General features: G+C 41.4%; 1 protein-coding gene across 1 annotated transcript in view; it reads left to right on the top strand.

Moving 5' to 3' along the window:
- The window catches only part of LOC143025378 (uncharacterized), a 55,282-nt gene that overhangs the window by 24,039 nt on the left and 5,258 nt on the right, over nt 1-25,985 (top strand). Inside the window, exons 9-18 of the mRNA XM_076184930.1 lie at nt 723-809; nt 4,905-5,000; nt 6,852-6,947; nt 7,252-7,338; nt 10,053-10,115; nt 17,245-17,349; nt 18,230-18,406; nt 19,093-19,176; nt 21,131-21,321; nt 23,299-23,398. Of these exons, the coding sequence (XP_076041045.1) occupies nt 723-809; nt 4,905-5,000; nt 6,852-6,947; nt 7,252-7,338; nt 10,053-10,115; nt 17,245-17,349; nt 18,230-18,406; nt 19,093-19,176; nt 21,131-21,321; nt 23,299-23,398 (1,086 nt within the window). The remainder of the gene's footprint in view (nt 1-722; nt 810-4,904; nt 5,001-6,851; nt 6,948-7,251; nt 7,339-10,052; nt 10,116-17,244; nt 17,350-18,229; nt 18,407-19,092; nt 19,177-21,130; nt 21,322-23,298; nt 23,399-25,985) is intronic.

The following is a 25,985-nucleotide window of genomic DNA, read 5'->3' as shown; positions in this document are numbered from 1 at the left end:
GCCCTGGGTCAGAAGCAGTGTCGCAAGACACAGCACATCCACAGCAAGGCCGCTTCATAAATTCGGCGACCCCCCCCCTCTCCGTCCCCTCATGCAGGAAAGGAGAAGATGGGGAGAAATCCCTTCGGGCTGCGTCAAATTTTTTCTCATACATACTTCCTCACCCCCCCCCCCCCATTTATAAGAACCTTTATTGTGTTAAGGTTGAGAAGGAAACAAGAGTGGTGGATGGGAATGGGTGCATGCCTTTGATTTGGCTACCCCCCACATAAGAGGGAAGAAGTCTTTGGTATATAGTTAGAAGATAGGCTGCAGTGAGATGGTTCTTTCCAGTATCTGTCTTGTAGAATCACCACTTGTCGATATCTATTGTTTGTCCCTGAAGGAGATGGGAGTACAAGAGATATGATTCCAAGTATGTTGTAAAATGTCTTCCTTGTGTGACTTGTGGACCAATCTGGTGGCCCTTGTTGGTTACCTGTGAACTGTGGGTCTCTACAAGTGAGACCTGGAACAGCAGATTTTTTTTTTTTGTAATAGGTGACCCTAGTCCCAGAGCAAGGGGACTAGGGGGCTCCATCTTTGTATTTTAGTCTCATAAAGAATGAAGGATTTGATCTAGCCAGTCCCAGTGTAAGTGAGGTGTAGACCATTGTATATGCATTTAATTTGTATATTGCATTCGTAGTAATATTTTGCAAACTAATTTTCACCCAAATTAGTTGTGTCAACTTTGGAGATCCACAAAGAAGATGAAGCTGTTGTTAGTGACAAGCCTGAGGATGGCCCCACACAGAAAAAAGATGGAGGTAAAAAATAGAAAAATAAGTAGAATATGTTTTACAGATAATTATGTGATGTAACACAAGGGTAATGTGTATATATGACAAAAGGGTTCTTCCTCCTTATAAGGAGGGTAGCCAGCCAATGCAAACACCAACCCATTCCAAGCCCACAGTAGTGTTCGTATAACCTTTTTTCTAATCCACGAGTAGGTATTATAGCTAGAACATCAGGTAGCAAAGTGGGACATTTGGTTACACATAATTATAATAACCATACCAATGAAAATAGTATTGTATACAAAATACTTTGTAAAAATTGCCCATCTTCATATTTTGGGGAAACAGGTCATGGATTAGAAAAAAGGTTATATGAACACAAAAATGATGTAAGAACCCACAGGCTTTCTAATTCTATAGTAAGACACATAGATACACATGACCACCTTCCGGACTGGGACAATACAGTTATAATAAATAAAGTTGAACAAAGAAATTAAGAAAAACAATAGCTGCCTATATTAATGTTCATAATAACATCAACCATAGAGATGGTTTTATATGCTTGGCAAGAGCTACAAGTTTACTGGTAGTTGAAGAAAACAAACGGACAAATGTTCCAAGCACGACGACCTTTCCTAGGCATCCTGTGTATAAAATGTCCATGTTGTACTTTATTGTTAAGCTTTGCGAACAAGACCCTAAGGGTCGAAAAGTTAAGGCAGTAAAATTCTTCCATTATTCCTCATATACTTCCTCCACCTTCAGTTATATATATATATGACCAGCACCCTAAGGTTTGGGTCTTTTAATGTGCGTGGATATGGTACAGATGAGAGTGAAAGGGAAGAGATAGGTAGTATGTTTGTGAGAAGAAAGATGGATGTGTTGGCTTTGAGTGAAACTAAGTTCAAAGGGAAGGGTGAGTGTAAGTTTGGGAGTGTAAGTGGGAGGTTATCAGGAGTGAAGAGAGGGCGAGGGAGGGAAGGGGTGGCTATTCTAGTAAGTGAAGAGAAAGGTAAACGTGTAGTGGAGTGGAAGGAGGTTTCCTCAAGGATAATGTGGATGAAGGTGAAACTGGGAAAGGAGATGTGGGTCTTTGTAAGTGCATATGGGCCTGGCAGTGAGAAGAGTGTAGAAGAAAGGGAGGCCTTTTGGATAGATTTAAATGAGTGCATAGAGGATTTAGGGAGAAATGTCAATGTAATAGTATTGGGAGACCTTAATGCTAGGGTAGGAAATTGTCCAATTGATGGAGTGGTTGGGAAATGTGGAGTTCCAGGAAAGAAGCGTAGTGGTGAATTGATGGTGGAAATGTGTATAGAGAGTTGATGATAGCAAATACAGTGTTTCGGAAGAAAGTCAAGCATAAGTATACATTGGAGAGGGTGGTGGAGGGAAGGGTGGTAGATAGAGCATTAATGGATTATGTAGTGGTAAATAGGATTAAGTGGTATATAGGATTATGATAGGAAGAGTTAAGGATGTACATGTGCTAAGGGGAGAGGGTGGGGGAATATCAGATAATTTTTTGGTGGAAGGTAAGTTGAGAGTGGAGGATAGATGGAGAAAGAGGAAAGGGACAAAAGGTAGGGAGGTGCTTAGAGTGAACTCTTTGAATGAAAAGGAAAAGGAGAAGGAGTACAAGAAGAAGCTGAAGGAGGAGTGGGAGGGAGTGAAGGATAGAGTAGAGCTAGGTGTGGAGGAGGAATGGGGATGGTTCAAGGAGGGAGTCACAAAGTGTGCAAAGATGGTGTGTGGAACAAGAAGGACAGGAGGAAATAGAAGGAAGGGTAGTGAATGGTGGGATGAGGAAACAAAGAAGGTTGTAGAAGAGAAGAAGCAAGCTTTCACAGATTGGTTACAAAATAGAACGAGGGAGTCATATGAGAGGTACAAAGAAAAGAAAAGAGAAGTAAAGCAAAAGGTAAAGGAGGCAAAGAGGAGAGCAGATGTGAAATGGGGTAAGAGTATGACAGAAAATTTTGAAAGTAATAAAAAGATGTTTTGGAAAGAAATTAAGAGAGGAAGAGGAGGCGAATCAAGTAGAGAAGAAAAGGTAAAAGGTGCAGATGGAGAGATGATAATGGAAGAGAAGGCAGTAAGGGGAAGATGAGCAGAATATTTTAGGGAGTTGCTAAATGTGAAGGAGGATAGGGAGGGAAAGATAGCTGCAGTGGGAAATGCTAAGAAAATGACCGTGATGAGTGAGGAAAATGGAGGATGAAGTGAAGGCAGTTGTTAAGATGATGAAAGCAGGTAAGGCACCTGGTCTGGATGGATGCCATTTAGAATGTCTAATAAAAGGAGGTACAGTGATGGTGAACTGGTTGGTGAGGTTATTTAATGTTTGCTGGAGAGAGGCTAGAGTGCCAGAGGAGTGGAGGAGTGCCAGTATAGTTCCTCTTTACAAGGGAAAAGGGGACAAGTGTGAATGTAGTAGTTTCAGAGGGATTAGCTTGTTAAGTGTAGTTGGGAAGGCTTATGAGAGGATCTTGATTGAGAGGATTAGGAGAGGAACAGAGGGAGTAATTGGTGAGGAACAGTGTGGATTTAGGACGGGTAGAGGTTGTGTAGATCAGATTTTTGTGGTAAGACAGATATGTGAGAAAGCTATAGGAAAGGGGAAGGATGTTTTTTGGGCTTTTATGGATCTGGAAAAGGCTTATGATAGGGTAGACAGAAAGGCACTGTGGGAGGTTATGCAGATATATGGGATAGGAGGAAAGCTTCTAGGAGCTGTCAAGAGTTTTTATGAGAGTAATAGAGCTTGTGTCAGGATTAGAAATGGAGAGAGTGAGTGGTTTGAAGTAAAGGTGGGACTTCGTCAAGGATGCGTTATGTCCCCCTGGCTGTTCAACTTATACGTGGATGGGGTAGTGCGAGAGGTAAATGCAAGGGTAGTGGGTCAGGGATTGGAGATGGTTAAAGAAAATGGAGAAAAGCGGGAGGTGAGCCAGCTGTTGTTTGCAGATGACACTACGCTTGTGGCAGTATCAGAGGAGGGATTGAGGAAGCTGGTGACAGAGTTTGGGAGAGTATGTGATAGAAGAAAGCTAAAGATAAATGTGAGGAAAAGTAAGGTGATGAGATGTACAAGGGGTGAAAGTGGCAGTAGAATGGAAGTGAGCATTAAGGGAGAGCGACTGGAGGAAGTGGATAGTTTTAGATACTTGGGTGCAAATGTGGCAGGAAAAGGTGGAGTGAAGGTGGAGGTAGAATGTAGATTGAGAGAAGCGAGTAAATGCCTTGGTGGTTTGAAGAGTGTAATGAGGAATAGACATTTGGGAATGGATGCTAAGAGGAGACCTTATGAAGGAGTGATTGTGCCAACAGCACTGTATGGGGCAGAAACATGGAACATAAGAGAGGAAGAGAGAAGGAGTTTGAATGTGTTTGAGATGAGGTGTCTGAGAAGTATGATGGGGGTTACTAGGCTAGATAGAGTGAGAAATGAGGAGAAGAACAGGGGTGGAAAGGGAGTTGGGAGATAGGGTTGATGAAAGAGTATTAGGATGGTTTGGACACATGGAAAGAATGAGTGAAGAAAGACTCGTAAAAGAGGTATGGAAGGCAGATGTGGAGGGAGTGAACATGAGGGGACGTCCTAGGATGAGGTGGATGGATGGGGTGAAGGGGGCTTTGGGGAAGAGGGGAATGTCTGTTGAGGAAGGACGGGAGAGGACGGAAGACAGGGGTGAATGGAGAATGGTTGTGTATGGATGATGTTGTGATGCATGAGGTGGAATGGGCAGGGGGATGGGGGGTGAGGTAGTATGCGTGATCAAAATTTGACGCAGCCTGAAGGGATTTCTCCCCATCTTCTCCTTTTATGCATGGGGGTACGGAGAGGGGGGTCACCGATTTAATGAAGCGGCTTTGCTGTGGATGTGCTGTGTCTTGTGGCACTGCTTCTGACCCAGGGCAGTGGACAAGGTGCAGGGATGACCCATCATCCAGGAGGTGCTAAGATAAAAGGGAGGGTGGAGGCGTTGGAATGTATTCAGGGATGGAATGGGTGGGAATGATTTTATGCCTTTTCCTTTTTGGCTACCTCCCTTGTAAGGGGGAAAAAGCCTTGGTATATGTATGCATGTATGTATGTGTGTTTTTTTTTTCCAGATTTAGATGAATTAACTGAAAAGACCAACAAAGAAGATGACAAACCCAAGGATGTTTCTGTGCCAGAGAAGAAACGTCGAGGTAGAAAAAAGAGAAGTAAGTAAAATGGGGTTAAAGGGGGCATTGGGAAATAGGGGAATGTCTGTTGAGGAAGGACACCAGAGGACAGAAGATAGGGGTGAATGGAGAAGGGTTGTATGTGGATGATGCTGTGATGCTAGAGGGGGAGCGGGTGGGGGATGGGGGTGAGGGAGTATGTATGAGAAATAAATTGATGGAGCCTGAAGGGATTTCTCCCCCTCTTCTCCTTTTCTACATGAGGGGACGGAGAGGGGTGGTCACTGATTTAATGAAACGGCCTTGCTGTGGATGTGCTGTGTTTTGTGACAGAACTTCTGACCCAGGGGAGTGGACAAGCTGCAGGGATGACCCGTCATCCGGGAGGTGCCAAGATAAGAGGGTGGAGGGGGAGTGGAGTATGATAGGGATGGAATGGGTGGTAGTGGTTTTTATGCCTTGTTTTTGGCTCTATCTCCCTTATAAGGTGGGAAAAGCCTTTGGTATATGTATGTGCTAAATGTGAAGGAGGATAGGGAGGGAAAGGTAGTTGCAGTGGGAAGCGCCAAGAAAATGACAGTGATGAGGCAGGAAAATGGAGGAGGAATAAGAAAAGATGAGGTGAAAGTAGTTATTAGAATGATGAGAGAAGGTAAGGCACCTGAGTTAAATGGTGTCATGCAGTGTATCTAAAAAAGGGAGGTACATTGATGGTGGACTCTGTTGAAGTTTTAATATTTGTCTAAAAGAGGGTGCCAGAGGACTGAAGGCCTGTATAGTTCCACTTTACAAGGAAAAAAGGGACAAGTGTGAGTGTAGTAGTTTCAGGAGGATCAGTATGTTGAGTGTAGATGGGAAGGTTTATGGGACGGTTTTGATTGAGAAGATTAGGAGAGGAAGTAATTGGTGAGGAGGAGTGTGTGTTTAAGACAGGTAAGGGTTGTGTGGATCAGATTTTTGTGGTAAGGCAGATATGTGAGAAAGCTTTAGAAAAAGGTAAGCATGTTTTTTTGGGCCTCTATGGATTTGGAAAAGGCTTAAGACAGGGTAGACAGGAAAGTACTGTGGGAGGTATTGCAGATATATGGGATAGGGGGAAGTTGTTAACCCCTTCGTTACCGACCCGTCAACCTTACGTAAACAAACGTTTCAAACCGTCCCACAAATGGCTGGAGCCTTATGTTTGTAAACACAGACACTTGCCACCACGTGGGTAGAAATAACCCAGAAACCGAGGCCTTGAGAGCCCTCAATACACACAGCTTATAACTGTGACACGTGCGTGTCACGGGGAGCACGCTCGGTTCCTGGCGGGTGCACTCAGCCGTGACACGCAGGTGTCACAAAACACACATCCGGTACTCAAGGGGTTAAGAGTAGTCAAGAGTTTTTATGAGAGTAGTTGAGCCTGTGTTAGAATTGGAAACGGAGAGAGTGAGTGGTTTGAGGTAAAGGTGGGACTTGGCCAGGGACGTGTTATGTCGTCTTGGCTGTTCAATTTATACATGGATAGGGTGGTGCGAGAGGTAAATGCAAAGGTAATGGAGATGGTTAAAGAAAATAGAGAAAAATGGGAGATAAGCCAGTTGTTTGCGCACTACACTGCGCTTGTGACAGGATCAGAAGAGGGATTAAGGAAGTTAGTGATGGAGTTTGGGAAGGTGTGCAAAAGAAGGAAGTTGAAGATAAATGTGATGCTAGAGGGGGAGTGGGTGGGGGATGGGGAATGAGGGAGTATGTATGAGAAATAAATTGACACAGAGAATGGAATGGGTGGGAGTGGTTTCTATGCCTTTGTTTTTTGGCTACCTCCCTTGTAAGGGGGAAAAAAAGCCTTTGGTATGTGTATGTATATATATATATATATATATAAATATATGCTTTTTCCAGATTTAGATGTATTCACTGAAAAAACCCACAAAGAAGATGACAAACCCAAGGATGTTTCTGTACCAGAGAAGAAACGTCGAGGTAGAAAAAAGAAAAGTAAGTATTTTCAATTTAGTGATTACATGTCAGATTGTAATAAAAGTATGAAGGCAGTTGTTCTGTAGCACAGTGGTAACAGGGATGAGACTTGGAATATGAAAAACATAATGTGTTGAAGCTTTTTGGGGTGAAATTTATAACATTACTAGGGGGCTCCATCTTTGTATTTTAGTCCTATAAAGAATGAAAGTTTTGACCTGGTCAGCCCCAGTGTAAGTGAGGTGTAGATCATTGTATATGTATTTAATTTGTATATTGCATTCATAGTAATATTTTGCAAACTAATCTTCACCCAAATTAGATGTGTCAACTTTGGGGACCCACAAGGAAGATGAAGCTGTTGTTGGTGGCAAGCCTGAGGATGGCCCCACACAGAAGAAAGATGGAGGTAAAAAATAGAAAAATAAGTAGAATATGGTTTATGGATAATTATGTGACAGGATGGAACACAAGGGTAATATGTATATATACCAAAAGGCTTCTTCCTCCTTGGAAGGTAACCAGCCAATGCAAACACCAACCCATTCCATGCCCACAGTAGTGGTTGGGAAATATGGAGTTCCAGGAAAAAATCATAGTGGAGAGATGATGGTGGAAATGTGTCTAGAGAGTTGATGATAGCAAATGCAGTGTTCATGAAGAAAGTCAAGCAAAAGTACCCATGGGAGAGGGTGGTGGATTGATGGGTGGTAGATAGGGCTTTAATGGACTATAAAGTGGTAACAAGGAAAAGAGTAGGAAGAGTTTTGGATGTACATGTAAGGGGAGATTGGGGGAATATCAGATAATTTTTTGGTGGAAGATAAGAGTGGAGGATAGATGGAGAAAGAGGAAAAGGACAAGGTAGGGAGGTACTTAGAGTAAACTGCTTAAATGAGAAAGAAAAGGAGGAGTACAAGAAGAAGCTGAGAGAGGAGTGGGAGGGAGTGAAGGATAGAAACTAGGAGTGGAGGAGGAATGGGGACGTTTCAAGGAGGGAGTCACAAGGTGTGCAAAGTTGGTGTGTGGAACAAGGAGGACAGAAGGATGATGAAGCAAAGAAGGTTGTAGAAGAGAAGAAATGAGTATTCACAGATTGGTTACAAAATAGGACAAGAGAACATGAGAGGTACAAAGAAAAGAGAAGAGAAGTAAAACATAAGATAAAGGAGGTAAAGGGGAGAATAGATGTGAATTGGGGTAAGAGTGTGACAAAATGTTGAAAGTAATAAAAGATGTTTTAGAAGGAAATTAGAGAGGATGAGCAGGTGAATCATGTAAAGAAGAAAAGGTAGAAGGTGCAGATGGAAAGGTGATAATGGAAGAGATGGCAGTAATTTCACTACAGTGCTGATCTGTGATACTGGCCATTCTTAGTGGTGTCTCCTTATTTCCTACCTTTGAAGTGGCACCACACTTGCCCTTTTCCAATCAGGCAGCACATTGCCTTCTTTCAATGAACATGTGTAACAAGACAGAATCTTGTCATCTAGTTGTTCCCTATATTCTCTTAAGTATCCAGTTGGAGATCCTGTCAGGTCCTGAAGCTTTTGTTACATTCAATGATCCCAAGAGATTGAGAACTTCCCTCACTTCTACATGTATATCTTTTTTTGGAAGAAAGTGAGGGGAGAATTTTTTTTTTTCCCTTACTTTCTTCCAAAAAGGTGCTCTCTTTTGTGAAGGTTGATTGGAAAATTTCATTCATTATTTCTGCCTAAGCTGAGTCTTCTTCAAAGACCTCACCACCGACTATTAACTTGGTAATTAATTCCCTGTGTCTCAATTTATTATTTAACTAACTGTAAGACAGTTTCAGTTCATCTTTGCATGTATTGACCATACCTCTCTCAAAATTACTTTCTTCCTCCCTGCTAATTCTTATATAATTATTCTTAGCTTATATGTAAGCTTCTTTTGTTTTGTTGCTTCTTCTCTTTCTCCATTTTCCCCAAGCGACATCCCTGGCCTTTTTTGCAGTCTCACACCTTCTGTTGAACCAGTCCAGTTTCTGCTTCTTCTTTCCACTAGTCTTTGGTACATGTTTGTTCACACCCCAGCTGCAAATGGCAAGAAAGATTTCCCATTTTCTCCCTATTCCATTGGTATTCATGAATAACTCCCTGTTTGGTTCTTCAAAGAATTTTCTCAACTCTAAGTAATCTGCTTTCCTAAAATTAAGTTTTCCTTGCCTATGTGATTCATTCCTTGGCTCTATTTCCTCATCCTCCGGCTGAAATTCAGTTATAACATGGTCACTCTTTCCTATGGAGCCTAAGTTTCAATGAGCTGGTGATGTGGATGTTACTTCACAAATGTGGTAGCAGGTAAAACAGAATGGAATGTGAAGAGGATGTAGGAATGAATGCTTGCTTATGTAACAGGGAAGATATATGGAAACAGATTTGTAACAGGAAGGAAAATGGATTTGCTAGACTTGGGTATAGCTAATCTAAGAAGTAAAGCTAAGATTAATCAATCTGTTATATTGGGAAAAAGCCTTTTTGTGTGTATTTACCTAGTTGTATTTTATGGGAAGAGAGCTATGCTAGTGGTGACCCACTTTTGTATCTTTCCGCATCCAGTTTGTTCTTAAAATCTTGTATAGTTTTAACACTCACTGTTTCCTCATTCAGTTTGTTGCAGATATCTATCATTCTGTGTGGGAAGCTATTCTTTTCCAGATCTCTTTTGTAACTGTCCTTCTTAAGTTTCTTCTCGTGTCATCTTGTTTTTCTTGTCCCTCTATAGTAAGTCGTCTCTATCAAGAATTTCCATCCCTTTCATAATTCTGTAGATGGTTAGCAAATCACCTCTTTCTCTTCTTTGTTCCAGGATTGGTAGATTTAGTTTATCCAATCTTTGTTCATATGTCAAATTAGTGAGTGTTGGTGCCATCTTTGTCATTGCTCTTTGAATTCTTTCTAGTTTCTTTATGTTTATTTTTAGAACTAGGTGTCCATAGTGTCGCAGTGTATTCCAATTTTGGTCTTATAAGTGTAACTAATGTTTTCTTTACCATTTCTTCATCCATGTAGTCAAAGGCTACTTTCATTGATCTTAATAAGTTTAAGTGTGTGTGTGTGTGAACAGAATTGATAAGTAATGAAATATCCTTTGCAGGTGATGCAGTCAAACCAATCAGCAATAAATCTTCTGGAAAGGTGTATAATTTTGAACTAGCAGGTATGTAAATTAATCAGAAAGTATATATGTATATGTGCTTCCATATAATATGTACATAAATATACCAAAGGCTTTTTCCTCCTTACAAGGGAGATAGCCAAAAAACAAAGGCATAAAATCCACTCCTACCCATTCCATCCCCACATACTCCATTCCCATTCACCCCACCTCCCTCCCTCTTATCTTGGCTCCTCCTGGATGACGGGTCATCCCTACATCTTGTCCACTGCTGTGGGTCAGAAGCAGTGTAGCAAGACACAGCACATCTACAGCAAGGCTACTATATTTAATTCATATGTATGTACATGTGTGTGTATTTACCTAGTTGTATTTTATGGGAAGGGGAGCCATGCTCGTGGTGACCTGTTTTTGTATCTTGCAAGATCACGTTTGTTCTTAAATTCTTGTACAGGGGGTCACCGCAATTTGACATGGATGGGGCGGTCTATCATTGGTCAAACCTGGGTTTTGTCGAATCATAATGCAGTTTTTCCCATAGGAATACATTGTAATTAGGGGGGATAGGGACCGACCTCCAGCCCAGACCCCCCCAAAATATCACTATGATCTCTAAAAAACACTAACTTAGACTAAATCAGTAATATTAAAGGCTTCATTTATATCTAATTTTGTTTATTAAACACATTAAGCTGCCCTCCTCCACTCGTGTTTTGAAGAAGGCAGGGAAGACATTCGCAGCTTCTTCATCCGCGCTGGCAGCTTCCCCACTCATGGTGACGTTGTGGAGGCCAGCTCGCTCCCTGAATCGCTGGAACCAGCCCCTGCTCGCCGTGAATGTTTCTAGTGTCCTGCTGGTGGTGGATGTTGTGGCCTGCAAGTCCTCCCACAGTGACAAGGCACGCTCCTGCACGAGCCCCATGCTGATTGGCATCTTGCGTTGTGTCCTGTCCTCTATCCACTTGATCAACATGTCCTCCATCGTGTCGAGACGGGAGTCCCTTGAGCTACGGAGAACAAGGGAAGTCGTGGAAGATGTTGATGCAGCGGCCTGGCGGTACTTGTCCCTGTTCTTCTAAATCGTTGATACTGTTGATCTCGGGACACCCATTTCTGCTGCAATGGCAGAATGAGCCATACCTGCCTCACACTTTCTTATAAGCTCAAGCTTATCTTTGAAAGGCAGGAAAGTGTGTTTCTTAGGGGTGGGGCCGTAGGTGGATTTGTGCGGCATGGTGGAGGTGGAACAGCGGAGCGTGGCTTGCTTCAACGATCGCTGGAGCCAAGGTCCATATACTATATGGACCTTGGCTGGGGCAAGAGTGAGACAGAGTGGCGCATCGGGAGTGGCAGCAAATTCGACCGGATGGGTGGCACGCGAGATTTGAATGTCGAATTGTCGAGTCTGGCTGTCGAACCTTGAGGGTTGGATATAAATTAGCTACTGTCGAATTTGCGATAATTCGAATTGTGAACGGTCGAATTGCGGTGACCCCCTGTATTGTGTTTGCTCACACTATTTTTTTGTCCAATTTGTTCCATATATCTATCACTCTGTGCGGGAAGCTGTTCTTTTTCAGATCTCTTCTGTAGTTGTCTTTTTTGAGTTTCATTACATGTCCTCTTGTTTTTCCTCTGTCCCACTTTAATAAGTCCAATCTATCAAGGCATTCCTTTCCTTTCATAATTCTGTAGATGGTTAATAGGTCCCCTCATTCTCTTCTTTGTTCCAGGGTCGGCAATTCCAGTTTGGCCAGTCTTTGTTCATATGTCAGGTTTGAAAGTGTTTGGGCCATCTTTGTCATTGCTCTTTGTATTCTTTCTACATACATACATACATATACCAAGGCTTTTTCCCCCTTACAAGGGAGGTAGCCAAAAAGGGAAAGGCATAAAAACACTCCCACCCATTTCATCCCTACATACACTCCACACCCCTCCCACCCTCCCTCTCATCTGAGCACCTCCTGGATGACGGGTCATCCCTGCACCCTGCCCACCGCCCTGGGTCAGAAGCAGTGTCGCAAGACACAGCACATCCACAGCAAGGCCGCTTCATTCAATCGGCGACACCACCTCTCCGTCCCCCCTTGCATATAAGGAGAGGACGGGGAGAAATCCCTTCGGGCTGTGTCAAAATTTACTCACACATACCACCCCACCCCCCTGCCCATTCCTCCTCATGCAATCACAACATCATCCACATACAACCACCCTCCACTCACCTCTGTCTTCCGTCCTCTCCCTTCCTTCCTCAACAGACATTCCCCTCTTCCCCAAAGCCCCCTTCACCCCATCCATCCACCTCATCCTAGGACGTCCCCTCATGTTCACTCCCTCCACATCTGCCTTCCATACCTCTTTTACTAGTCTTTCTTCACTCATTCTTTCCATGTGTCCAAACCATCCTAATATTCTTTCATCAACCCTATCTCCCAAATCCTTTTTCACCCCTGTTCTCCTCCTCACCTCCTCATTTCTCACTCTATCCAGCCTAGTAACCCCCACCATACTTCTCAGACACCTCATCTCAAACACATTCAAACTCCTTCTCTCTTCTTCTCTTATGTTCCACGTTTCTGCCCCATACAGTGCTGTTGGCACAATCACTACTTCATACAGTCTCCTCTTCGCATCCATTCCCAAATGTCTATTCCTCATTACACTCTTTAATCCACCAAGGCATTTACTCGCTTCTCTCAATCTACATTCTACCTCCACCTTCACTCCACCTTTTCCTGCTACACTTGCACCCAAGTATCTAAAACTATCCACTTCCTCCAGTCACTCTCCCTTAATGTTCACTTCCAGTCTACTGCCACTTTCACCCCTTGTACATCTCATCACCTTACTTTTACCTACATTTATCTTTAGCTTTCTTCTATTATATACTCTCCCAAACTCTGCCACCAGCTTCCTCAATCCCTCCTCTGACCCTGCCACAAGCGCAGTGTCGTCCGCAAACAACAGCTGGCTCACCTCCCACTTTTCTCCATTTTCTTTAACCATCTCCAATCCCTGACCCACTACCCTAGCATTCACCTCTCGCACCACCCCATCCATGTATAAGTTGAACAGCCAGGGGGACATAACGCATCCTTGACGAAGTCCCACCTTTACTTCAAACCACTCACTCTCTCCATTTCTAATCCTGACACAAGCTCTACTACTCTCATAAAAACTCTTGACAGCTCCCAGAAGCTTTCCTCCTATCCCATAAATCTGCATAACCTCCCACAGTGCCTTTCTGTCTACCCTATCATAAGCCTTTTCCAGATCCATAAAAGCCCAAAAAACATCCTTCTCCTTTCCTATAGCTTTCTCACATATCTGTCTTACCACAAAGATCTGATCTACACAACCTCTACCCATCCTAAATCCACACTGTTCCTCACCAATTACTCCTTCTGTTCCTCTCCTAATCCTCTCAATTAAGATCCTCCCATAAGCCTTCCCTACTACACTTAACAGGCTAATCCCTCTGAAACTACTACATTCACACTTGTCCCCTTTTCCCTTGTAAAGAGGAACTATACAGGCACTTCTCCACTCCTCCGGTACTCTACCCTCTCTCCAGCAAACATTAAATAACCTCACCAACCAGTCCACCATCACTGAACCTCCCTTTTTCAGACATTCTGCATGGCATCCATCCAGACCAGGTGCCTTACCTGCTTTCATCATCTTAACAACTGCCTTCACCTCATCCTTCCTTATTTCTCCTCCATTCTCCTCACTCATCACTCTCATTTTCTTCGCATTTCCCATTGCAGCTATCTTTCCTTCCCTATCCTCCTTCACATTTAGCAACTCCCTAAAATATTCTGCCCATCTTCCTCTTACTGCCATCTCTTCCATTATCATCTCTCCATCTGTACCTTTTACCTTTTCTTCTCTACTTGTATTCTTTCTAATTTCCTTATATTCTTTTTTTGTACTGGGTGACCATATCAGTGCTGCATATTCCAGTTTTGGCCTTATCAGTGTTTGTAATATTTTCTTAATCATTTCCTTATCCAGGTATTTAAAGGCCACCTTTATTGATCTCAACAAATTGTATGTTTCTCCTACTATTTCATTAATATGTTTATCTGGCGACATGACTGGTGATAATTACTCCTAGGTCCCTTTCAGTATTTACTTTCTTTACTTCTTTTCTATCAATTTTATACTGTCCTGATATCCCATTCTTGCTTTTCCTAAATTCGATTATACTACATTTCTTGATATTGAATTCTACTTTCCATCTCTTGCTCCACTCTGAGACTTTGTTCAGATCACTCTGTAATGAGTCACAGTCTATCTCAGAGTTTATTATCTTTAATAATTTTGTGTCATCCACAAAAAAGTTCATGTAACATTCAATACTTTCGTCCATGTCATTCACATATATAGCAAACATTATCGGAGCTAGTACTGACCCCTGTGGGACGCCACTACTCCTTTCTTCCCATTTTGAATATTTGTCTCTGAGCATTACTCTCATTTTTCTTCCATGTAGGAAGTCCTCCATCCAATTCAATAATTTTCCATGTATGCCTCCTATTGTTTCCAGTATATATAGCAATTTTCTGTGTGGTACTTTATCAAATGCCTTTTGTAAGTCCAGGAAGGTACAGTCTGCCCAGGCTTCCCTTTCTTGCAATATATCAATCTTGAATAGAAACAAATCAAATTAGTGGTACATGATCTTCCCTGTCTGAATCCAAATTGCCTCAGGTTCAGTATATTATTCTCCTCCAGATATTTTGTCCATCTATCTTTGATGATTCTCTCACAAATTTTAACTATTGTACTCATTAGGGACACCAGTCTATAATTTGTTGGGTCTTCCTTATTCCCCCCTTATATATTGGCACTATAATGGCATTTTTCCAGTCTCCTGGTAATTTTCCTTCTTTGAGTGAGCATTCAACTATTATGTATATTTTTCCTGTTAGTTCATCTATACATTCCTTTAGTATCCATTTTGCAACTCCGTCTGGGCCATGTGATTTGTTAACATCAAGCTTTAATATTTGATTCCTTATTTCAGTCTGAGTAATATATTCCTTCATTGGAGGAAATCTTACATCATTTCTTTGATCACAGTTTTGTAGATCTTCTTTTTGGTTTGTTCATAATATCTGCCATTTCTACATCTGTGTATTCTAAGTTACCTTGACGTAATTTAAGTATTTCCTGTTTATTTTTTAGTTTGCCATTTACATATCTATCAAATAATTTGGGTTGATCTTTACATTTGTCTATTATGTTCTTTTCACAATTTCTTTTTCCCTATGTATTTTTATATATTCATTTCTTAGTTTGGTGTATATTTTCCATTTGTCAGATTTTTTTTCCTCTTTCATCTTTTCCAGGCTTTATCGCTTCAGTCTTTTGCCTCAGTGCACTTTTTATTATACCAGGATTTTATGTATACCCTCTCCTGTTTTTGTCTAGGTACATACTTGTCCACTCCTTCATTAAAGATTTCCTTCCAAATTGTCCATTTCCCTTCCACCTTTGTTTCTTCATTATTAACCCCTTCGATACGATGACGCCTACGTAGGCGTCATGAGGAGCAAGTGGGTATGCGAGGCTGCCGATGTCGGCGTCTTGATTATATATATTGTAGTTGTACCTGCGTGACCCCCATACTCTGTAAACTGGCTTCATCATATTTTCTATGGTTATCAAAATTCACGGGTGCAAGAGAATGAGGAATACACTGGTAACTTTATTTTTTATAATGCGAGTATTATGACGCAACATTGCACGTCTGGCAGCTAATGCTGCCCGCGAGATTTTGGCCTGTATTGAAGGGGTTAAATTTTTCACAATTTTCTTCTTGAAAGAATTTTCTAAGCTTCCCAAGATCTGTTTTGTTATACATTAGTCTTCCTTTTCTGTGTTTTTCATTTATTTCTATATTTGTTTCTTCATTTAATTCTAGTTCTAGTAGTATGTGATCACTTTTTCCAATTGGTGTCTTGCATTCGATTTTATCCACAATTTTGAGTTCTGATGTGAATATCAAATCCAATCTTGAGGGTTTATCATTATTTTTATATCTGGTATTTTCCATGACTCATTGTGTCAATGTATAATCAATGGTCATTTCCAGTAATATATTTCCCCAGTGATCTTCTCGACCTTTCACAGTCATTTCTTCCCAACATATTTCTTTTGAGTTAAAATCACCCATAATTACCAGATTTCCCTCTTTCTTAGATATTTCATTAAGTGTTTTTCTTGTGTCTTCCAACATTTTGAAGTGTTCACTTTCATTCCATGCATGAGTTTTAGGCGGGACATAAATCACTGCATACATAAATAAAATCTATTTAATGTCCCTCCCATCCCAGTACCTCATGGGCCATCCCAGTCCTCCACTGTGTAGTTCATGGAGAGGATCATTCCTGTTCACGACACAACTCAGGTCAAGGGCAGTGCAACGAAGTTCACCTCTACTGCAGTAGGGTTTACCCCTCCCCAACCCAGCCTTCACCCACTGCTCCTGCTTCCTCATTCACTCAGAGTAATTCATGAAACAAATGAGAGCCTATGTCATCCATTCACAAAATCCTTTCATTTCCTCCTCCTATCTTTTGCATTCTCTCTTCCCTATTTGACAGGTTTTTTTTAAGCCCCATCACCCTATCCATTCACCATATTATTGGTCTTCCTCTTAAGCTCACTCCATCCAGTTGTTCTCCACACTGTCTTTCTTTGTTCTTTACATACCCACATAACACCTCAGCATCCTTTGATCTACCCTGTCTGACAGCTTCCCTTCCCCATTCTGTACCTCACATCCACATATCTCATTATCCATTTGTGTAATACCTATCCCAGTATCCCACCCGCTGCCCTGGGTCAGAAGCAGTGTACTGTGTCATATTACAAAATTTCTGATCCAGGGCAGAGGGCAGGATACAGGGATGACCCATCATTTATAAGGAGCTAAGATGAGAAGAAGGGAAAGTTGATGGATGGAAATGGAATGGGTGGGAATGAATACTTGCCTTTTGACTTGACTACTTCCCTAGTAAGGGTGGGAAAGCCCTTGGTATATAGATAGTAAAATCTATTCTGTTTCTGGGACACTTCATCTCAGAAACATCCAGAAAAAAATGGTGAGTGAAATTGGCAGTTAATGAAATCTTTTTAACAAAAACATATTTTTCAGAGCTCACCTGGTCTGATGAAGAGGACATCTATAAAGAAGCAGGTGTCCCAGCTTTTCCTTCTCCGAAGAAAAGAAAATGTCATGTGTCGGTCATAGAGAAGAAAGGTATCACATTCTCTCTCTTTTTCATTTTTATTGGTCATACAATGCAATTTGTTTAACCTTCCACACAGTGATGCCTACATAGGCATCATGAAGTGTGAGTGGGTATGTGAGGAGGCTAGCATTAGCATCTTGATTACATGTATTTTATAGTTGTAGCCGAGTGACCACCATATTCTGTGAACTGGCCTGATCATATTTTCTATGGTTATTGATATTCAGAGTGAAAGAGAACAAGCAATACAGCTTTAACTTTATAATTTATAATACAAGTGTTGTGATGCATCATCTTACCCCAGGCAGCTGATTCTGCCCGCGAGAATTTGACTCATCTTGAAGAGGTTAACCACTTCACTCCGGGCCAAAATCTCGCGGGCAGCATTAGCTGCCAGACGTACGATGTTGCGTCATAATACTCGCATTATAAAAAATAAAGTCACCGCTGTATCAGTCGTTCTCTCTTTCACCCGTGAATTTTGATAACCATAGAAAATATGATGAAGCCAGTTTACAGAGTATGGGGGTCACGCAGGTACAACTACAAAAAATATAATTAAGACACCGACGTTGGCATCCTCACGTACCCACTTGCTCCTCATGACGCCTACGTAGGCGTCACCGTATGGAAGGGGTTAATAAATTAGTAACTATCTGCAAGACAATGTGACATCACTTGTGGTATCTTTTTTAAAAGATTATGATTATGATGCCTTTATTATTAGTATGGTGGTTCACTTGTTACGGCTTTATCAGATACTTGATAAAACAAGAGAAACATCGTACTTATAAAAGCTACATACATGGTTATTTTGATAGACTTGTTGGCAATTGCCAATTACATAATCTTGAAGATTCACTTTTTTTTTTTTCTTCTTCTACAAAGACTCTTCAGCTCAATTGACAAGATCTGGGAGAGTGAGTTACAAGCCTCTTGAATATTGGAACTTTGAAAAAGTCAGTTATGAAGAGACTGAGGAAGACCAGGTGAAAGTGATACGCAAAAAGTCCAAATTAAAAGGAAGGAATGAAGTTTTAAGAGTCAACAATCAAGCTGTTCATGGTATTATTATTTTTGTATTTTTGAATTGTCTGTTTATATGGATGATACTTTGATGCAGCATGAAGGGTGGGTGGGGTGTGGTTGTGTGTGAATGATATTTTGATGCAACCTGAAGAGACTTCTCCCGTCTCTGCTATTTTCCGCATGAGGTGACGGAGAGTGGGGGTCGCTGATTAAGGAAAGCGGGCTTGATGTGGATGTACTGTGTCTTGCTGCATTGCTTTTGACCTGGGCAGTGGGTAGGAGCCATAGATGCCTTCTTCCGCAAGGAGCTAAGGGTGGTGGATGGGAATGCCTTTGATTTGGCTGCCTCCCATATGAAGGGGGAAGGAGCCATTGATATATAGATAGATAAATGAATTTTTTAATTGATAGGAGCTTCTAAGCCAGTCTGTTATATGTATGACCTTGAAGGCACAATCAGGTTTTAAGATTTCTTGTTTTCCTATAGTGGGAGATTGTTGGTTGAGTGGGTTGTGGCCTCATTACTTGCAGCTAAGGTCAAGGGGATGGTGCTTCAAACCATGCCACTGGTAAAGCTGAACTAAGGGCATGGTTCTTTAAATTCCATGTTATAAAGTACTCTATAAGGGGTACCATCCTAGACTCCCGCTAAGGGGTAGTTTGTGACATTAAACCATATCATCATCACCATTGTAATATTTTTTTTTTTTTACACTTTACAGAAAAGGCTCCTGGTGCACAGTTGGAAGGAAAACACAGTCCAGAATCCAAGAAAAAAGAAGAGGAATCCACCATAGAAAATAATGGTACTGTTTTAATCCTGGATGGCCACATTTGTTGTTCTTATCAGGTGTGGGAGGGTTCTTTTCTATGGGGCAATCTGTCTTGAAAGGCTTTATTAGTGATCTGAGTGTGTGGTTTTGTGTTGTATAGGTAGGTTGTTATAGATGTTTGAGTGGTATGCTGCTGGTGTAGTTTTTTGTTGTGCTGTGTTCGTGGTGCTTGTGAAATGTAGTTTGGGATGTTTGAATCAAATTAAATGTCTGGCCTATGTATATATTTTATATATATATTTTTTTTCTCTCTCCAGTAAAAGGATTTGACCATTTAGTTTTAATATACATATGGGAGGGTGTCAGGAATGAAGAGAGGATGAGGGAGAGAAGGGATGGCTGTACTAGTAAGTGAAGAGATAGGTAAGCATGTGGTGGAATGGAAAGAGGTTTCTTCCAGGTTGATATGGATGAAGGAGAAACTGGGAAGGGAGATGTGGGTTTTTATAAGTGCATATGGGCCTGGTAATAAGAAGAGTGTAGAGGAAATGGAAGCTTTTTACTCCCTCTGTTCCTCTCCTACTCCTCTAATTCAAAACCCTCCCATAAGCCTTCCCAACTACACTTAACAAGTTGATCCCTCTGAAATGACTATACTCACACTTGCCCCCTTTTTCCTTGTAAAGCTTAAAGTAAACTGTTTAAATGAGAAAGAAAAGGAGGAGTACAAGAAGAAGCTGAGAAAAGAGTGGGAGGGAGTGAAGGATAGAGTAGAACTAGGAGTGGAGGAGGAATAGGGATGGTTCAAGGAGGGAGTCACAAGATGTGCAAAGATGGTGTGTGGAACAAGGAGGATGGGAGGAAATAGAAGGAAGGGTAGTGAGTGGTGGGATGTGGAAGCAAAGAAGGTTGCAGAAGAGAAGAAATGAGCATTCACAGATTGGTTACAAAATAGGGCAAGAGAATCATATAAAAGGTACAAAGAAAAGAAAAAAGAAGTAAAGCATAATATAAAGGAGGCAAAGAGGAGAGCAGATGTGAAATGGGGTAAGAGTATGATAGAAAAATTTGAAAGTAATAAAAAGATGTTTTAGAAAGAAATTAAGAGAGGAAGAGGAGGCGAATCAAGTAGAAAAGAAAAGGTAAAAGGTGCAAATGGAAAGATGATAATGGAAGAGTCAGCAGTAAGAGGAAGATGGGCAGAGTATTTTAGGGATTTACTATATGTCAAGGAGGATAGGGAGGGAAAGGTAGTTGCAGTGGGAATGCTAAGAAAATGAGTGTTGAATGATGAAAATAGAGGAGGAATAAGAAAATATGAGTTGAAGGCAGTTGTTAAGATGATGAGAGCAGGTAAGGCACTTGGGTTGAATGGGTGTCGTGCAGAATGTCTAACGGGAGGAATAGTAATGGTAGACTGGCTGCTGAGGTTATTTAATGTCTGTTTAAAAGAGGGTAGAGTGCTGGAGGATTGGAGGAGTGCCTGTATAGTTCCACTTTACAAGGGAAAGGGGGATAAGTGTGAGTGTAGTAGTTTCAGAGGATCAATTTGTTAAGTGTAGTTGGGAAGGCTCATGGGAGGGTTTTGATTGAGAGGATATATATATATGTATATATATAATGTTTTTTTCTTTTCTTTCTTTTCTTTTCTTTTCTTTTCGTTAGTTGGTGTGACTTCCAGGGGTGAGCCTTCCATCCTGTTATGAGTCATTGTTCCAATTTGTTCAAGAAGGCTTGGGTATTCTTTGCTGCTATTTTATGTATACTCTGCTGGGTTATTATAGTAATAGTAAACAATTCCCATGTTTCATGTAGCAACACTGTTACCAAGTTGCAGGCAACATGGTCTTATATTGAAATTTGCATTCAACATGCATTGAAAACCTGGTCACCCACATGTCACACAATGTACTCAGTTGCCTCAGTGGACTCTTTTCCTTTGCAGTGCTTCTCAAATCATAAGAATTTATATTCTTCTCCATGACAGATTCACTTTACAAAGAAGATGAGAAAATTGTGAAGAAATTCAACGACCTTAAGTTCTACAAAGTGGAAGGTGACAAAGATCTAGTAGTCTATGTTGCTCAGAGCTTGTGCATGCCAGAAGAGCGCTTCGAGACTGGATTCATCTTCCTCCAAAAGGGCGACTTTGTGTGGGGTGTTCCTGTGGGATATATGGTATGTAGACTACGTGACTCATTTCATGTTCCACAGTATGTTCCCTCTCCAGTCTTCTCTTCCACTTTCATTTCCGTCATCCACCTTCTACTTTTCATCTTCCATTCATCTACCTCCTCCATTTCTAGTTTTTGTTTCGGATTATTTTCTCAAACCATTAACTTCATCCATTCCCAACCCTCACACAAATTCTACTACTTGTGTAAAAGCTTTTGACCATCAGTAAACTTCCCTTTATTCTATATATCCAGAACATAGTTCAGAATGCCTGTCAATCCTGTAATATGCTTTCTCCAAATCCATGTTTGCTTATTTTGTCCCTCCTTCTTATCTTGGCTCCTCCTGGATGACTAGTTATCCTTGCATCTCACCCACTGCCCTTGTTCAGAAGCAGTGTATCAAGACACAGCACATCCACAGCAAGGCTACTTCATTTAATCAGTGATCCCCCCCTCTCCATCCCCTCATGCAGAAAAAGAGAAGAAGGGGAGAAGTCCCTTCAGCCTTCATCAAAATATCATTCACACTATTCACCCTCCCCTTTCCCCACCCACTCCCTTCCATGCATCATAGCCTCATCCATACACAACCATTCTTCACTCACCCCTTTCATCTGTCTTTGCCCTTCCTTCCTCAACAGACATTCCCCTCTTTACCAATGCCCCTTTTACCCCATCCTTGGTTGCCCCCTCATGTTTACTCCATCCACCTCTGCCTTCCACACCTCTTTTACTAATCTTTCTTTACTTATTCTTTCAATGTGTCCAAATTATCTCAATACTCCTTTCATTAACCCTATCTCCCAACTCCCTTACCACCCCCATTTTCCTCCTCACCTCCTCATTTCTCACTCTATCCAGCCTAGTAACCCCTACCATACTTCTCAGGTATTTCATCTCTAACACTTTTAAACTCTTCCTCTCTTATGTTCCATGTTTCTGCCCCATACAGTGCTGTCAGCACAATCACTCTTTCATACAATCTCCTCTTAGCATCCATTCTCAGGTGTCTATTTTTCATTACACCTTTTAATCCCCCAAGGCATTTACTTCTCTCAATCTACATTTTACTTTCACCTCCATTCCTCCCATTCCTGCCACATTTGCACCCAAATATCTAAAGCTATCCACTTCCTCCAGTCTTTTCCCCTTAATACTCACTTCCAGTCTGCTGCCACTTTCTCCCCTTGTATATCTCATCACTTTACTTTGGTTACCTCTCTTGTAAGGTGGAAAAAGCTGTTGGTATATGTATGTATGTATTTTCTTAGGGCGTCCCACTGCAACCACCTTTCCCTCCCTGTCCTCTTTTAAATTTAGCAACTCCATAAAACACTCTGCCCATCTTCTTCTTACTGCTGCCACTTCCATTATCATCTCTTCATTTGCATCTTTTACCTTTTCTTTTCTACATGATTTGCCTTCCCTTCCTCTCTTGATTTCCTTCTAAAACATCTTTTTATTGCTTTCAAGATTTTTCTGTCATGCTCTTCCCACCTTTTACATCTGCTCTCCTTTTTGCCTCCTTTATCTTGTGTTTTATTTCTCTCTCTTTATTTTTTCTTGTACCTCTCAAATGTTTCTCTTGTCCTATTTTGCAACCAGTCTGTGAATGCTTGTTTTATCTCTTCTACAACCTTCTTTACTTCATCATTCCACCATTCACTACCCTACCTTCTATTTCCTCTCATCCTCCTCATTCCACACACCATTTTTGTACACATTGCAACTCCCTTCATGAAATGTCCCCATTCCTCCTTCACTCCAAGCTCTACTCTATCTTTCCTTCCTCCCACTTTTCTGTCAGCTTCTTTGTTTTATATGTATTGGTATATATATATATATATATATATGTATATGGATGCTATATAGATTTATTTATTTATGCCTGATTTATTGATTTACTGACTAGCAGGTTAGGTGTTTTTAATCATGTCTATCAAGTGAATTGAAAAATGTCTTATGTGTACCTCAACAGAAAGTCCAAGTACTGAAGGGAAATGGAGTATTCATTATGGAAAATGCACAGGAAACTCCGAAGGATCTTGCAGAAGGATCACTATTTCACGTAGAAGCAGGTAAGTGTATGTATGTATACTTGTTAATAGAGCAAGACCTACACATTTTCTATTTATTTCATGTTTAGGTAAGTTTACTACTTTCTTAGATATTGATTGATGTGTTTTGTTATTTGTTATTGGTTTGAAAAGGTTTATGTTTAGTACAAACATGTAATGGAGTGGAAGGAGGTTTCCTCAAGGATAATGTGGATGAAGGTGAAGCTGGGAAAGGAGATGTGGATTTTTTTAAGTGCATATGGGCCTGGCAGTGAGAAGAGTGTAGAAGAATGGGAGGCTTTTTGGATAGATTTAAATGAGTGCATAGAGGGATTAGGGAGAAATGTCAATGTAATATTACTGGGAGACCTTAATGCTAGGGTAGGAAATGATCCAATTGATGGAGTGGTTGGGAAATGTGGAGTTCCAGGAAAGAATCATAGTGGAGAGTTGATGGAAATGTGTCTAGAAAGAGAGTTGATGATACCAAATACAGTGTTTCGGAAGAAAGTCAAGCATAAGTACACATGGGAGAGGGTGGTGGATGGAAGAGTGGTAGATAGAATGCTAATGCATTATGTAGTGGTAGTTAGGAGTATGATAGGAAGAGTTAAGGATGTACATGTGCTAAGGAGAGAGGGTGGGGGAATATCAGATAATTTTTTGGTGGAAGGTAAGTTGAGAGTGGAGGATAGATGGAGAAAGAGGAAAAGGACAAAAGGTAGGGAGGTGCTTAGAGTGAACTCTTTAAATGAAAAGGAAAAGGAGAAGGAGTACAAGAAGAAGCTGAAGGAGGAGTGGGAGGGAGTGAAGGATAGAGTAGAGCTAGGAGTGGAGGAGGAATGGGGATGGTTCAAGGAGGGAGTCACAAAGTGTGCAAAGATGGTGTGTGGAACAAGAAGGACAGGAGGAAATAGAAGGAAGGGTAGTGAATGGTGGGATGAGGAAACAAAGAAGGTTGTAGAAGAGAAGAAGCAAGCTTTCACAGATTGGTTACAAAATAGGACGAGGGAGTCATATGAGAGGTACAAAGAAAAGAAAAGAGAAGTAAAGCAAAGGGTAAAGGAGGCAAAGAGGAGAGCAGATGTGAAATGGGGTAAGAGCTTGACAGAAAATTTTGAAAGTAATAAAAAGATGTTTTGGAAAGAAATTAAGAGAGGAAGAGGAGGCGAATCAAGTAGAGAAGAAAAGGTAAAAGGTGCAGATGGAGAGATGATAATGGAAGAGAAGGCAGTAAGGGGAAGATGAGCAGAATATTTTAGGGAGTTGCTAAATGTGAAGGATGATAGGGAGGGAAAGATAGCTGCAGTGGGAAATGCTAAGAAAATGACCGTGATGAGTGAGGAAAATGGAGGAGAAATAAGGAAGGATGAAGTGAAGGCAGTTGTTAAGATGATGAAAGCAGGTAAGGCACCTGGTCTGGATGGATGCCATGCAGAATGTCTAAAAAAAGGAGGTACAATGATGGTGGACTGGCTGGTGAGGTTATTTAATGTTTGCTGGAGAGAGGGTAGAGTGCCGGAGGCCTGGAGGAGTGCCTTTATAGTTCCATTTTACAAGGGAAAAGGGGACAAGTGTGAATGTAGTAGTTTCAGAGAGATTAGCTTGTTAAGTGTAGTTAGGAAGGCTTATGAGAGGATCTTGATTGAGAGGATTAGGAGAGGAACAGAGGGAGTTATTGGTGAGAAACAGTGTGGATTTAGGATGGGTAGAGGTTGTGTAGATCAGATTTTTGTGGTAAGACAGATATGTGAGAAAGCATAGGAAAGGGGAAGGATGTTTTTTGGGCTTTTATGGATCTGGAAAAGTCTTATGATAGAGTAGACAGAAAGGCACTGTGGGAGGGTTTGCGGATATACGGGATAGGAGGAAAGCTTTTGGGAGCTGTCAAGAGTTTTTATGAGAGTAGTAGAGCTTGTGTCAGGATTAGAAATGGAGAGAGTGAGTGGTTTGAGGTAAAGGTGGGACTTCGTCAGGGATGCATTATGTCGCCCTGGCTGTTCAACTTGTACATGGATAGGGTAGTGCGAGAGGTAAATGCAAGGGTAGTGGGTCAGGGATTGGAGATGGTTAAAGAAAATGGAGAAAAGTGGGAGGTGAGCCAGCTGTTGTTTGTGGACGACACTGCGGTTGTGGCAGGATTGGAGGAGGGATTGAGGAAGCTGGTGACAGAGTTTGGGAGAGTATGTGATAGAAGAAAGCTGAAGATAAATGTGGGTAAAAGTAAGGTGATGAGATGTTCAAGGGGTGAAAGTGGCAGCAGACTGGAAATGAGCATTAAGGGAGAGCGACTGGAGGAAGTGGATAGTTTTAGATACTTGGGTGCAAATGTGGCAGGAAAAGGTGGAGTGGAGGTGGAGGTAGAATGTAGATTGAGAGAAGCGAGTAAATGCCTTGGTGGATTAAAAAGTGTAATGAGGAATAGACATTTGGGAATGGATTCAAAGAGAAGACTGTATGAAGGAGTGATTGTGCCAACAGCACTGTATGGGGCAGAAACATGGAACATAAGATAGGAAGAGAGAAGGAGTTTGAATGTGTTTGAGATGAGGTGTCTGAGAAGTATGATGGGGGTTATTAGGCTAGATAGAGTGAGAAATGAGGAGGT

The sequence above is a fragment of the Oratosquilla oratoria genome, chromosome 5 (genome assembly GCF_046742065.1).
Source record: "Oratosquilla oratoria isolate Oo_2021 chromosome 5, ASM4674206v1, whole genome shotgun sequence".
In the NCBI taxonomy this organism is placed as follows: Eukaryota; Metazoa; Arthropoda; class Malacostraca; order Stomatopoda; family Squillidae; genus Oratosquilla; species Oratosquilla oratoria.
This window is presented reverse-complemented; position numbering and strand designations above follow the sequence as displayed.